The sequence below is a fragment of the Numida meleagris genome, chromosome 2, assembly GCF_002078875.1.
Source record: "Numida meleagris isolate 19003 breed g44 Domestic line chromosome 2, NumMel1.0, whole genome shotgun sequence".
Taxonomy (NCBI): domain Eukaryota; kingdom Metazoa; phylum Chordata; class Aves; order Galliformes; family Numididae; genus Numida; species Numida meleagris.
Genome location: NC_034410.1, coordinates 40,231,563 through 40,245,058, shown reverse-complemented (window position 1 = coordinate 40,245,058; position 13,496 = coordinate 40,231,563). Strand labels below are relative to the sequence as shown.

General features: G+C 38.1%; 1 protein-coding gene across 3 annotated transcripts in view; it reads left to right on the top strand.

Moving 5' to 3' along the window:
- Positions 1-13,496, top strand: part of OSBPL10 (oxysterol binding protein like 10) — a 104,123-nt gene that overhangs the window by 72,577 nt on the left and 18,050 nt on the right. For all 3 annotated transcript variants that reach the window (XM_021388859.1, XM_021388860.1, XM_021388861.1), the window contains exon 7: positions 9,596-9,742. In XM_021388859.1, coding sequence (XP_021244534.1) covers positions 9,596-9,742 — 147 coding nt within the window. The remainder of the gene's footprint in view (positions 1-9,595; positions 9,743-13,496) is intronic.

Genomic DNA, 13,496 nt, shown 5'->3' with positions numbered 1-13,496 from the left:
TGTTGTGTGCTAACTGATTCACTTTCTGCTGTCCTTTTTGCTTTTCTAGTATGCAGGTTTGGCCCCACTGTCCATTAGTAAGCTTACCCCTCTCATTAAGGCTATCAGTAGCTTACCTAGACTTCAGTGGGGTGGTTTGAACTTTTTTACAGTATGTGTTTGTCTCAGGTTGGATATGCTGTATCTTGCTAAGTGAAGTGTCATCCAAACTGACCTCAGCTGTTCCATCTGGTCTTGCTAGAAAGAGGGCTTTCCACCTGTGATGATGAATTTTAGTGGTTCTTTATTTGAAAAGCCCTCCATGTGGAAACAGGTGGGACGAAAGTGCTTAAGACTAGAACTTTACCTCAGCTTAGGAGTTGGAAGGAGAAGGTGAAAGAGTCAGGACTCTTTTACCTTACAGTGCAGGCTGGAAGAGACCACACAGATTTTGCAGAGAGTACTTCAGGTGGGAAGGGACCCCCAGTGATCATGCAGCTCAGGCCACTGCTTGGTGCTGAGCAAATCTGATCAGGTAGCTCAGGGTCATACCCAGCCAAGTTTTGAAACTCTTCAGTGGTAGAGGTCTCATGACCTCTCTGCACAGTCTGTTTCAGCATTTGACCATTCTCATGGTAATTTTTTCTTTTCAGTATGCAAATGCAATTTCCCATGCATCAGCTTGTCTGTTGCCTCTTACCCTGTTGCTGTAGACCTCTGAGAACATTCCTGCTGTCTTTGGACCTCCCTTCATTTTCTAAGTTTATAAATAGATGTCTTGTGCAAACATACCAGAAAAAATGTATAAATCTTCCTTTGGCTTTTTTTTTTGAAGATATTGCTTATATGCCATTAGCTATAATGACAGTGATTTCCAGCTATCAAGTATGGGACCTGCATTCTGATGACTTGTGACTGCTTGCCCTGGAGACTGAATGAGTAAATTTTCTTCTGTAATATTTCACTGGTCGAAGTTGAACATTGGAGTTGGGATTCTATCAATATGAGTAAAAGTTCATTTGAGTACGATGGGTTTCCTTACCAGGGTGCTGTATGGGATGGTGGGTGACTAACACTGCCTGCTAAGTCCCTTACCAAAAAGTGTTTGTCTTTCCCTTCTTTGTGGGAGTAAGAGACAAATTGCTCCATGTTCATCAACTTTCTACCCACGGATCTCAGTCTAAAGAGAATACCTTTTAACACAGGAGGAAATCGAGAGGGTAAAACTTTCTGCTGTGCTTTCATCCATGTTTGTTTCCCTTACCAGCCTGCAGCTCCATGCAGCCTTTTGTCTTTAGCTCATGAAGAGTCACAGACACATGACTTTCAGACCTTTCACAGTCTCTGGAGTTTTGCCTGGCTGCTGCCGGGAGTCTTTACAGACTTCCAAACATTGCAGTGTACAAGCTTGTAAATGGTAAATAACTTATTTTGAGTTGTCAGACACTGTATTTAAAGCCATCTTGCTTCTAAAAATTTCATTTTCAAAACAAAACTGATTATCTTACAGGTAGTTTTTTTCACTAGTATCTGTATGGCATTAGATGATGTGATACTGTATTGTTTTTCATGTATTTTTGAATTAGTATAAAATTCGCTATTGTGATTTATATTAGCCTTCAAGAGTGGTGTTTTTTTGCCTCAATTTAGGACAAGTCTATGGGGCTTTTCTCTTTGAGCATTTTCTTTTTTGTATGCTCTTCAAGTTGCTGTTCCTTTTTGCCCTTTCTGATAACAGTGATGAAAAATATTTATTCCCTGTTCATACTGAATTTATGCAATATTGCAAAGTCCTCTGTGTTTTAGGATGCACATTAAACAGTGTTATAATTCAGTTGCGCTCACTTCATGATAGATATTCACAAGATGTGTGGACTGGTGCTGATACTTATCTTTTTCTTTGGAGCCTATGTTTAGGAATGAGCTGCTTTTCAGCTGATTTTCTGTACTGACTACTTTGAGTTTATGAAAATCAAGATAACCGAAGAGGAATTTTCTTATGAAGAAAATATGTTCATATGGGGGGAAAAAGGTTGTGAAACCTGATTTGTTACTTAACATGGTTACAATGCTATAAGTAATCCAAGTGAGGATCTCTGCATTTAAAAGGGGGTTGATTCACTGACTACTACTTTAATCTTAAAAGATAATCATTTCCATAGTTTGTTTCCAGTATTTTTGTCTGAAGGCTTACAAAGATGCCCCATGTTTCATGTTTCATGAATTTTGTTCTTATGACACATCAGAGCTTTTCATTCTTAAATCTCTTATGCTGTCTGGTCCTCTTCACTACTATGTTGTTATATTCAGTGCCAAATATGGTCACAAATAAAAGTTGAAATACTTCTGCAGTGTAGGAAAGGGAAGCTTTCTGAGCTTGTTATTTATGCATAAAAAGACCTCTGTTCCTGGAGATACATGCTGGGGGAAACAAAACTTGTTAGTGGAACTCTCAAAATAGTGAATATCCAGATTACATTCTTGCCTCGAGATGCTTGTCAGATTGCTTTTGCTGGGACCTATTTGTAACTGAAGGAGCAAGTTTTGTAATTATTTTCTTTGCACCATCCGTATGTCAGCTTGTCTACATTTACAGGTGTTAGCATCAAGATCATCCCTGCAAAATGGACTTTGCATACTTCCTTCATAGTGAAGCATCTCCTAAAATGAGCAAGATATTTCTTAGTTCCATAAATGATTGCTATTACATGTTGTATCTAAAATCTTGTGTAATGGAGAGATGGTTCATCTAGCCGGTCTCTGATCCTTGCATTTGTCCGTAGCTGGATAAATTTTCTAGACATCCAAGCGTGTAGTGTATTCTAATGAAAAACAAAACACAATAACCTGCAAAATACATATAAATTATCCTTACAAGAAATTTAGGTGTTTTATCATGGCTAATTCTGCTTTGAAGAATTTTATTTTCTCTGGAGATATGAATTACCAAACTGAAACAACAGCTTTGGAAATAAATTAATTTCTAGGCACTTTGTAGGCTTCTTTTCCTGATGCAAGCTTTTTCCTATCAAATATTCCGTGTTTAACTGTCAGTGATGAGCAATGTATCCCAAACCCAGATGCAGCAGTTACTTACCAATCTAGATATTTTTCTTGGTACCCGTATTTTAAGGTAAGTAGAAAACCCGCTTATTTTCTGCTTGTTCCTTCATGCAGTTTGGAAGAAGGAGAAACAGTCTTGCTGATTGGGTCTGTATGTAGATAACTGTATCAAAGCAAAAAGAAAGACATTTTTGCTTGCTATACTGTTAAGTTATGCTGTGCACACTTCTTAGTTCTAAAATCTTTTTTATTTGATTGTCATCCTCTGGTATTTGCATTGATATTTAAGAAGTTATATTTCTTCAGTATTAAATCTGAGCTCTAGCAGTTGAATGCTAGAAAAATGTGTGGTTTTTTTCCTCTTATTGAGGTGGCAGACATTTTGCGTATTAATACTATGGAAAATGTTTCCTAGCAATTAAAAGGTGGTAACAAAGGTAGCAGAGAAAACAGCTTTATGAAATAAGCTTTATGAAATGAAGAAAATCAGCTATGCCACCTACTTTTGATGCTTTTAAGGGACCTTTTTAAGGACAAAATTGAGATGTATGAGCTATAAGAAGTTTTGCTTTCTAACTTCTCCATTTAAGCTCTGCTTTTTATGTAGGCTTGTTAAGCTGCATTTAAAATATGTAAATAAGTAAAATACTTGACAGCTGTGGACCCTTAAATCTCTTTGAAAGTCACTGGAACTTTGGTATCCAGGTACCCGACTTGCCATCAGAATATGAGTTGTTGGTGCATTTGAAGTTTCATCCTTCATCTACTCTTTCTTTGCCACAATCAGTTGAAGGCATTACCAGGAGCAAAACTTAAGGCTTCAGTAAGATGGAGGCCAAGGCTCAAGCAGTGAATAAACAGTGTTCATTCTAACATTGCTTTTCCAGCGCCCTTCTTTCTCCTCCTCCACAGCCTGCTTACCTTGTTTAATAGTGTGGTGATAAATGCTGAGGAAAGTGTTTTCTCTTTTGCTTTATTTGAAGTGTTCTTGAGGAGGAGAAAAGCTTGTTTAAAGAGAGATTAGCGTCTTCCTGGATATATTTAAAAAAAAAAAAAAAGGTAAAAAGTGTTAATCTGTAAATGGAAACACATCTGTAAGCTAGAGAAGTGCATTGATGATGGTGATTTCTGTCTTTATCATGGGTTTAAAGTAAATGTGTGTGAGTGTTTTCTTTCTAGATTTAGGTTAATGTCTGAACTGTAATCTTATTTAATTTCTGTTCCGTTCAGCATTTTGTATGGGAATTGCTCCTTTCATAGCATGCACATAAACTAGTCTGCGTATAAAATAGTTTAATAAAAACAACTTACTGGTAAAAGCTTTGTCTGAAATTGAGATCACCTCCAATAGTGGATGGGGTGCAATGAGCTCACATGTTTTTCTGGCAGGTGCGTGCCACCGCTGGTAGTAAATGCAATTAAATATTCCAAAAGTGTACCCACTGGAAAAGGACAAGTGACACATGCAGGTTTGTGCAGTTTTGTCAGTTCTAATATAGTGACAAATCCTGAAAGAAGCCAACCCCTAATTATATAAGAACACCCACTTTTGGGGTGTTGTTAATGTATCTACTGTACAAAGAGAATTCTAATTTGGGAATTCGGTGTGGTGAAAATTGTATGGAGTCAGTTTGTCATGTTAGTGTAAATATGCTAAAACTCTCTGGCCTTACATGGAGTTATATTTAATCTTACACCCACAGAAAACCTGTTTGCGAGCTCTCAAGTTACACAAGTGAAAATATAAATGATATTTGCAAGCCTATATCATTATGGAGGGAATGTGAAAATTAAAATGAAGCCTTTGACTTCTATGCACAGTAGTAGGACTAATTGTAATCATATGACTCTACAGAAAATATGTCGATCTTTGACTAGCCTGAGAATGCTAATTCTGTTTAATGTGGGTTCTGAACAAGTCTTGCAACTAATTTATTCCACCTTTCTCTCAGTATGAAAGTGTTTCAGACTGTTAGTATCATTTGCCAATTTTTTTAATATAGGAAGATTTAATGACTACTTGAATTGGAATATTATGAAATTGTCTTCTTATCCAGATGTTTGAAGCTTACGAGATTCATTGTCTTGCTCCTCACCAGAGGTCTTCTTGTACTACGTAAAACTTTTCCATATCTTGATAAAAATTCTTAAAATACTTGGGTCCAGTTACTGCTTTTCATTCCACATCTTCGTTAATGACCTGGATGATGGAGGCAGAGTGCACCTTCAGCAAGTTTAGAGATGATACAAAACTGGAAGGGATGACTGATAAACCAGAGGGTCGTGCTGCTGTTGAAGCAGACCATCACAGGCAGCATAGAAAGGAATCTCTTCAAGTTCAACACAGGGAAGTGCAAAATCATATATCTGGAGCTATCTGTGGGTAAGCCTCTGCAATAGAACAGTCCCAGGATTCCTGGTAGACAACTGTCGACGATACACTGATAATGTACCCTTATGGCAAAAACAGCCAACAGTCTCCTGGTCTGCATTAGGAAGAGTGCTGCCAGCAGGTGGAGGGAAGTGCTCCTTTCCCTCTGCTTAACACTGGTGAGAATGGTCAAACACAGTAGCACAAGTTGCGCAGAGATGTTGTGGAGTCTCCATCCTTGGAGATCTTAAGATCCTATTAGAACACAGTTGTGAGCAACCGGCTCTAGTCAACCCTGATTGAGCAGATGGGTTGGACCAGATGATCTGAAGAGATTTCTTCTAACCTAATAATTGATGCAGTGATTCTGTATATTCCTTTTTCTACACCCCCTTCCTCCAAATTAACTAGATCTATGCTGTGATTGACACTACTGTTACATGGTATGACTTGTGAAACATGTTGGAAACTGAGCCCTGAACCTTATAACTGAACTAATTATCTAAAATTAATTAACAGCACAACAGCTACAATTTGAAAAATTGAAATGTGTGAAGTGGTCTTTGGGAGAACAGAAGTTTTGCCCTTTGACAGAAACGTTGCTTCTAATTGATTCTGTCCCAAGTTTGTAGAAGTGTCTTTTTCCAAAAGAATGTTTTTAAATACAATGTTTCTTTCAGAAGCAGTTTCTTCTACAGATTTTGTCTTAAAAAAAAAAAAAAAATGTTTTCCCAAGACTTCTGACTTGAACATGAGTTTCTTACCCAGCAGATGACCTTCCTAAATTAATTGATCCCAGTTCTAATGAAGTAACTTGTTTAAAATAGATCTCTTCCAGAGCGTGTTTTCTGCTTTTAAAGTCTAAAGTAGTAAGCTTCAAAGGGTTTTCTAGAAATTATCTGTAGTTTTCTGAAAAATCTTGGTAGTTAGGACCAGTGCTGAAAACAAACACTGATTGTAAATAGAGGTGCCTTGGTGTTGTTTGTAACTGGTTCTGTGTTTGATTCTCAGGGTCAGCATCCATCTCTCTCTGCTGTTCATTCCCAGGCTGAGCTGCACAGCTACAAAGCTTTTATTTTGTGCCCCAACCACTCAGAAATGAAGCAAATCACTGCTTTCCTAGCTCAGCTATGCAATTATATTTAATGGGGAAAAATCATTTACGTGTCTGTCTAATACTTCAGAAAAGCTGCCATTAAAGGATAATCGGTCAGTGTAATCCCTTACATTTTACTGCATGCTTACGTATAGGTTTGTACTAAACTGTAACTATTTTGTGTTCAAAGAAATAAAGACTTGATGACACTTTAATGACATTTTGAAGATGCATTACCTTTCGTGTTTTGTGGCATTTATAGCATTGTATTTTGTGGCTGTATGTACACACACTGTATATTGTACTTACATGGTGGATTTTTTGTTTGTTGGTTTGTTTTCAAGGAAGTTTGCATTTCTTGAAAGAGAAATCTGTTTTCCTCACACTTAAAAGATAATTCATTAATTACAGGGAACAGCAAATGGGAAGAGAAGAAAACACACACAGGATATTGCTACTGACAATGGCTATTCAGGTCTGATGACATAAGTAGTAGACTGCTACCTGTGTTGTAATTTTCTTGGAAAGTGAGGAAAGAGAGAAGTGATGTCATTCTGCATGCACTGAAGATCACTATTGCACTGAAAACTCTAGTAGCAGAAGGAGGAGTAGTTAGAGGATTTTCAGTGTCCTTTACGTGTGCTATTAAAATAGTTAAGATAATGAAAAATACAGACCTTATTGTGGAATGGTCATTAAAGACGCTTGATCCCAGTATTACATTGTAGTTATTATCCTCCCTAAGGAGCAGGAAGTCTTTCATTTGAAACAATGCAAACACTTCTTCCCTGAACACCTAAGCTGTTTCTAGAGCTGCTCCCACCCACTGTGTTCATTTTGTCCAGGAGCAATGGGAGGCAGTTGGCATTTTGCTAGCAGCGCTTTGAAAGGCATGGAAAACTAAATACCTGTTTTAGCAGGCAAGGAAGAAGTGTTTCTGTCTCTGGCTGAGTGTGCAGCCTTCAGGAGCAAAAGAAAATTATATATTATTTAGTCTTTTAACTGGTTGATGTGTAGCTCTTTTATTTTCTGATGCTGGCTGTTACTTGTGAGTGCTTTCTCTCTCCCTCCGTCATTTACACCCCCCCCCCAGCCCAAACCTGGAGGGCAGCCCAGTGAGATGTCCTTTGGGAAACAGCAGCAGTGTTCTCCCAAATGGAGCTGCTTGCAGTTAAGCTCACTGATCCCAATGTCACATGACTCACAGTGCACGGAGCAGATTGACGTCCGGCGCACACACTCAAACTCACTGGATAGCCAAAAAAAAAAAAAAAAAAAGAGGGGGTGGGAGTGAGGAGGGAGGTTCCCTTGCTTTTTCCCAGCACTATTAATTCCTGCTGGAGCTTGTTTGCCGCGAGCTTGTTTCATGGCAGTAACGAAGAAGCGGTGCTTACCCAGTTGCTCAGTGCTCTCAATGAGGTCAAGCTGGATCAAAGGGAAAACTCCTGTGGAAACGCCTGCTGTAAGTTCTGCTTTTTCCACAGCCCCTCCAAATGAAATGTCGCCTTGACATCAGAGCCGGGCTTCGGTGTTTTATGTCTCCCTGACTGATAATTTTGTGTGAGGTTGTCAGGTTTATGTTGATTGAACTTGTCAATAAGGCATCAGCTGCCGTGGGCTTTGGGAGGAAAGGGATTATTGTTCTGTCCTTTTATTTTCTGAGGGAGTGGGAAGAGGAAAGTGTAGTTTTGTTCTTTTGAAAAGCTTTAAGCTGTTGAGGTTACAGCTCACCAGATCCTGTTTTACGTAAGCTATGTGTTCTACTGTCTTAAAGTAATTACGGAGTGTCTTTCAGTTGTCCTTGGATCTCACCAAATAGATATTCTTTTGGAACTAGTTACCTAACATGTATTTAATTAAAAAGAAAAAAAAAAGTGGAAAGAGCTTAATTAAAACCTTGAGAAGGTGCAGCAACTAAATTTCAGCAACATTATCCTTACACAAGCTGCTCACCTGCGGGGTCTCTAAAGTGGTATTCAGAAGTACTTCCTTTGAAACCTAATTCTGAGCATCAGCTTTTTTTAACGAAACTTTGACTTGCAAAGACTTTCAGTGAACTGAAAATGTTCTCATTTTACGCAGCAAGCTCTCTGTTTCTGCGGGAATGTGCTGTTTAGCATGAAGGAATGCTAACTTCTGCGGATGGTGTTGGCTCATTTACAGCATGGGCTCCTTGGGGAATAATGAAATTCTGGGCTGTAAATTTTTCAGCTATGTAACCTGACTTTCATTAAAAAAAAAAAACAGATCTGGAAGGCTTGCAAAGTGGTTTCAGTGGGCTGAACAAAACTACTACCACCTGTTTGGATTAGTGCTGTTAATATATTGTAAAACTCAGAGGGAAATAAAATGTCACAAATCTCATGATTTCCCTATATGCTATCAAATTCCTCTTGAAGGGAGATGGCGTGATGTCTCTTAATCTTCAGCTAGTGTGTCTGGAAAATGGGCAGCATTGCCATTCTTACACTGGGAAGCAGCGTAATGTTGCAAATGTCATTAAGATTTATGGCATTGCCTTACCCCGTCATCTCTCTCTTTCTCTTTTTCTTCTTCCCCAAAGATGTTTATAGTTTCTTTATCTCTTTCAGTTAATAGTCTGGACTGTAGTGGTCAATGAGCACTGGTTAACATTCTATTTGAGGCTTACTTAGATATCTGACTTTAGAACTTGGAGGGGGAAAAGGAAGTGTGCAATCTGGTCATGCAACGTCTGGGTGAGCTACATGAATATGTGCTGAAAATGTATATGAAACAAACTCCTGAAGACTTACTTGCAGTTGTGTACTTCTATTTATTAAATAGCTGTTACTTTAACATGCCGTAATTTTTTTTAAATTATTTTTTTGCCTGACATCACTGCAATATATATAAGAATATAATGTGTAAATTAGCATTTGATACTTAATACTGGTGTTCAGAGGAAAGGATCAAAATACTCTGTGAACCCATCACTGGCTTTTTATTTGTACTTTTCTTTTTTAACAGCTTGTCTTTTGTTGCCTCGAACAGCTCTGTTTTAAGCATATGTAGTGGAGAAAAAAAAGATATTTTTGTCCAGATGGTGATGTTTCTTTTCATTTCAGCATTCAGCATCTGAGTTGATCCTAGTTGAAGATGAAGCGACAGATACAGAAGATAATGAAGAGGAAGATTTAGGAGTCATGGATGATCAACGTAGTGTAATTCTCCATCTCATCTCTCAGCTCAAACTTGGCATGGACCTTACCAGGGTATGGGCACTATCTTTTTCCTAATATGTTTGTATGCATGTGTGTTTAACCCTATAGATGAAGAAGTTTGTCTCTTCATAAAAACGTGGTTCTGGACAACTATGGACTCCTGTAGTCTGCTAGGCAGGCTTTCACATGAAGTGACTACAACAGGCACAGGGGGAAGAAAAAAAAAGAAAGGGATTTGGAAACTCATCTTATTTTTTGCAAATCTTTGTTTGTTCATGTTGTGTTCATATCCCACATGTATACTAAGTCAGAGTGCATCAAACGTGTGAGGAACCATAGTATCAATTTTATGGGTGATGGAGATTTGTGCTTGAGTTACCGCTTTGTGAAATGAATCCCTTTTAATTACTTGGCAGCTTCAATTAATTAAAAAAGAAAAAAGAAAAAAGTAATGGTAAACAGGACACTGTCAGTGTATCATAGTGCATGTCTGTGCTAAGCAGCTCAGCAGTTTGACATTCTGTACACCCTCCTGGTTCTGGAACCAGTATTGTTACAAGCTTATCCATACAGATGTGAACAGAGAGGTTATGGTAACTGAGAGATTTCCCATAAGTAGCTATGAAGTAGCTACGCAGAGGATTATTTTCACGGGCGTTTGGGTGTTTTGAACTGTTGCATCTGCTTTCCTTTTAATCTTACGTATTAAAATCTATTTTTACTATTTTGTACAAAGTAAGACTTGCTCAATGTAGTCTTCTCTGCTTCCTCTAGAACAATTGACACTATTTAAAAATACTTGCATTTTTAAGACTGAGCAATCCCATGATCTCTTGCTAAGTATAGCTATTGAATAGCTATGCGGAAGTTAATGTTTTGCTCTGAAGAGAACAAATGTTTCTTCATTTAATTTGTGCATAATTTATACTTGTCACTTCTTGGTATGTCCGGCATTATGTGCAGTTCATTTTTGTTTTGTTTCTCTGTCATTCTTCAATCATTAATAGCTCTCCCTCTTTTCTTTCTTGGTTGGCTACGGCTGTCTGAGTCTGTGATGTTTAAACTAGACTAAGATTGCTTATCTGTTAGTTTTGTGTGCTTTAAAACATTCTGTCTTCCTTAACGAATAAGGCTTTTCTTTCTGATTTCTAGTGTCATCTTTTTGTCATGAGGCAAAAATCCCAGATGCAGAATTAATGTAAATAAATTTCTGTAGATGTAGACATGTATATGAAAAGTAGGAAGGTAAATGAATATGATAACCTATTTCATATACAATGTTCTTAGAGCATAGTTTTTGAGGGTAGCAATGAATATCATCAGATCTGTGCTATGGCAGAACATTAGCGTGCATGAATGTGTATATAATGCGTACAACCTGAAAAGAACAGGCATATGGCAGAGTTAGATCTCTCTCGTGTGTGTGTGATGCATGACTACACATATGATGAGTATCGATGAGACGTGCCACATGTGCACATAACTTTTCTGACCATTTTAAGGATTAAAATAAAAAACTGCAGGACAGCTGGCTGCTTTTTTTTTGTTGTTTTTTATTAACTTTGCTTACTGACATGAGGCCCTCAGGGCCACAGACGTGTGACAATAAAGCTCAGTTTGTTGGCTGTACCGCTTACTGCTCATTATTCCTGTGAAAGTCAGATTTCAGATAGCCTTGGTGCTAGTCAGCTTCTGCTGGAAGCGCTTGTGACACAGTAGTTTCTAACATCAGAAGGTATTTTTATATGTTTGCATTTTCCTCTGCCTTCTTCCCTAGGGTTGTTTCTTTAGTTCCTTTTATGAGCTAAGGACTGTAGGATGAGATACTTGTGAACAAACGGCTCTTCTGAGCCCTTGCTGACTTTTGGTTCTGGATGCGTAATCATTATCTTCTTGTATCGTATCAGAGGAAATAACATTACGTTAGTGTTGGCCTTGCCTGCAGTGACGCGACTCTCCTACAGTGATAATAGCCACATTTAGCACTGTAGAGGTGTTTCACTTTTGAAACGTGTCATGCTGCTATGCTTTTTAATGAAGAATTAAACAGTAAAAAAAATAAAAATAAAAAAAATGCTACGAAATAAAAACCCCACAATGAAGAATCAAATCTGCATGGGGATTTGCTAAAACAGACTAAGCCCTGTGGTGGCTAAATGGACTTCAGCAGCTGCTGGAGAGCTGGAGGAGCAGTTTGTGGTGGCAGAATACAACACAGCACTGATGCCTTGGACTGGTTTCAGACTTTACACTTTGCTTAAAATTGGCATTGGTGGGGAGGAGAAGAAAAAAGATAGAAAAAACAGCAAAAAAAACCCAACCTGCTGCACTTCTAAATTGTTTATTGTTTGGACTTTTTAAAAATAAAAAATAGTACCAGAAATCTCTGCTAGCCTAATAACTGTGTTGGCAAATGGCATCTGATGGATTGAAATCAATGCTAAGTTTGTACAGATGGGTGATCGCTCCCCTCATTCCCTTACCTTCCCTATGCATCACAACTGTAGTGAAAAATAAGGGGCTGCCATTCAGAGTAGGAGCGCTACCAGTAGTTCTGCAGCCTGTCAGCCTCTTGTAAATTAGCATTGCAGTTTGTTCACGGCATCTTAAGTTTTAAAATTGAAGGTAAATTCATACTGTAATTAAAAACACTAGTGGGTGGAAAAGACCCTTATTTTAATCCTACAATGACACAGATGACAGTAGAAGGCTCTTGTCCCTTGAAGGTAGTGAAAATCTCATCATGGGGTATGCTGATCAGGTTTCAGAAAAAGTGGGTTACAGTGCTGATACCCATCTCTTGCCTCACAGTAAATAATAGAAATGGTGATCAGTATCTTTATTTTTTGGAAGTTATGGTGTACTTTTTTCAGTTGCATTCAGATCTAATTAAGTACAGGAGAATTCAAACCTAGGAAATTGTGATCAAGTTCTGAACCTATATCCTCTTCTTAACCTCAAGGAAGAGGGAAGGTTGCCCATTAAACTATTTGCTTTTCATGGAGAGACTAAGAATGGAGATTATTCTAACATTTTAGTGTGCCACCAGGAGATTCTTTGCTTCAGACTTTGGCAATTTGATGTTTATTCTGGAGAGATTCCGCTGTCCATTTAGTTGTCATGACAGCTTTTCCTCAGAGGAAAATATGAGATAGTGTTGACCTTTAACGTAATTAAAAAAAAGAGCAAAAAAAGCCACTGATGTAGTCCAAAAACAATACAAAGAATGTATATAGTAATTGTATTTTTCTAGACTGAGTTCTGTTTGGCTGCAGAAGAGTCCAAAAACACCTTCCTTTGGAAGGCAGAGAACTAGCGGAAGTGCACGGCAGTCCTGTGCTGGCAAGAAAAATGCTGTATACCTTCCAGACTTGTTTGTTTCTATTTGGCTTATTTCTGAGGAAATCAAGAAGGGATGAGTTACAAACAAACAAAAAAAATCCTGGTGTGATTGTCTGAATCTGTTAGAGGGGGGTGGTGCTGTGTACTGGAAATTCCAGACCATGAGATTATTTAGTAAGAGACGGTGTTTTCTAGACATTTTTTAAAGTACTGGAGCTTTGAAACTCAGTTTTCATATGCACTTCTGCCTCCTTTTGAGGAAACATTTCAATTACTCTGTTTTGCAAAGGATCCTTACCTGCTACAGTTAAGGCTGTATTTTCCGTTGTAGCTGGGGCTTTTGAAGCAAGATCATGTGAGCTGGAGTTCAAATTTTGAATTGATTGTTGAAAGTGAATAATAAAAATGCCCAGTTTTTCATAATGTCTCTTCAGTGGCTGTGCTGGCATCGCCATGTTAAGTG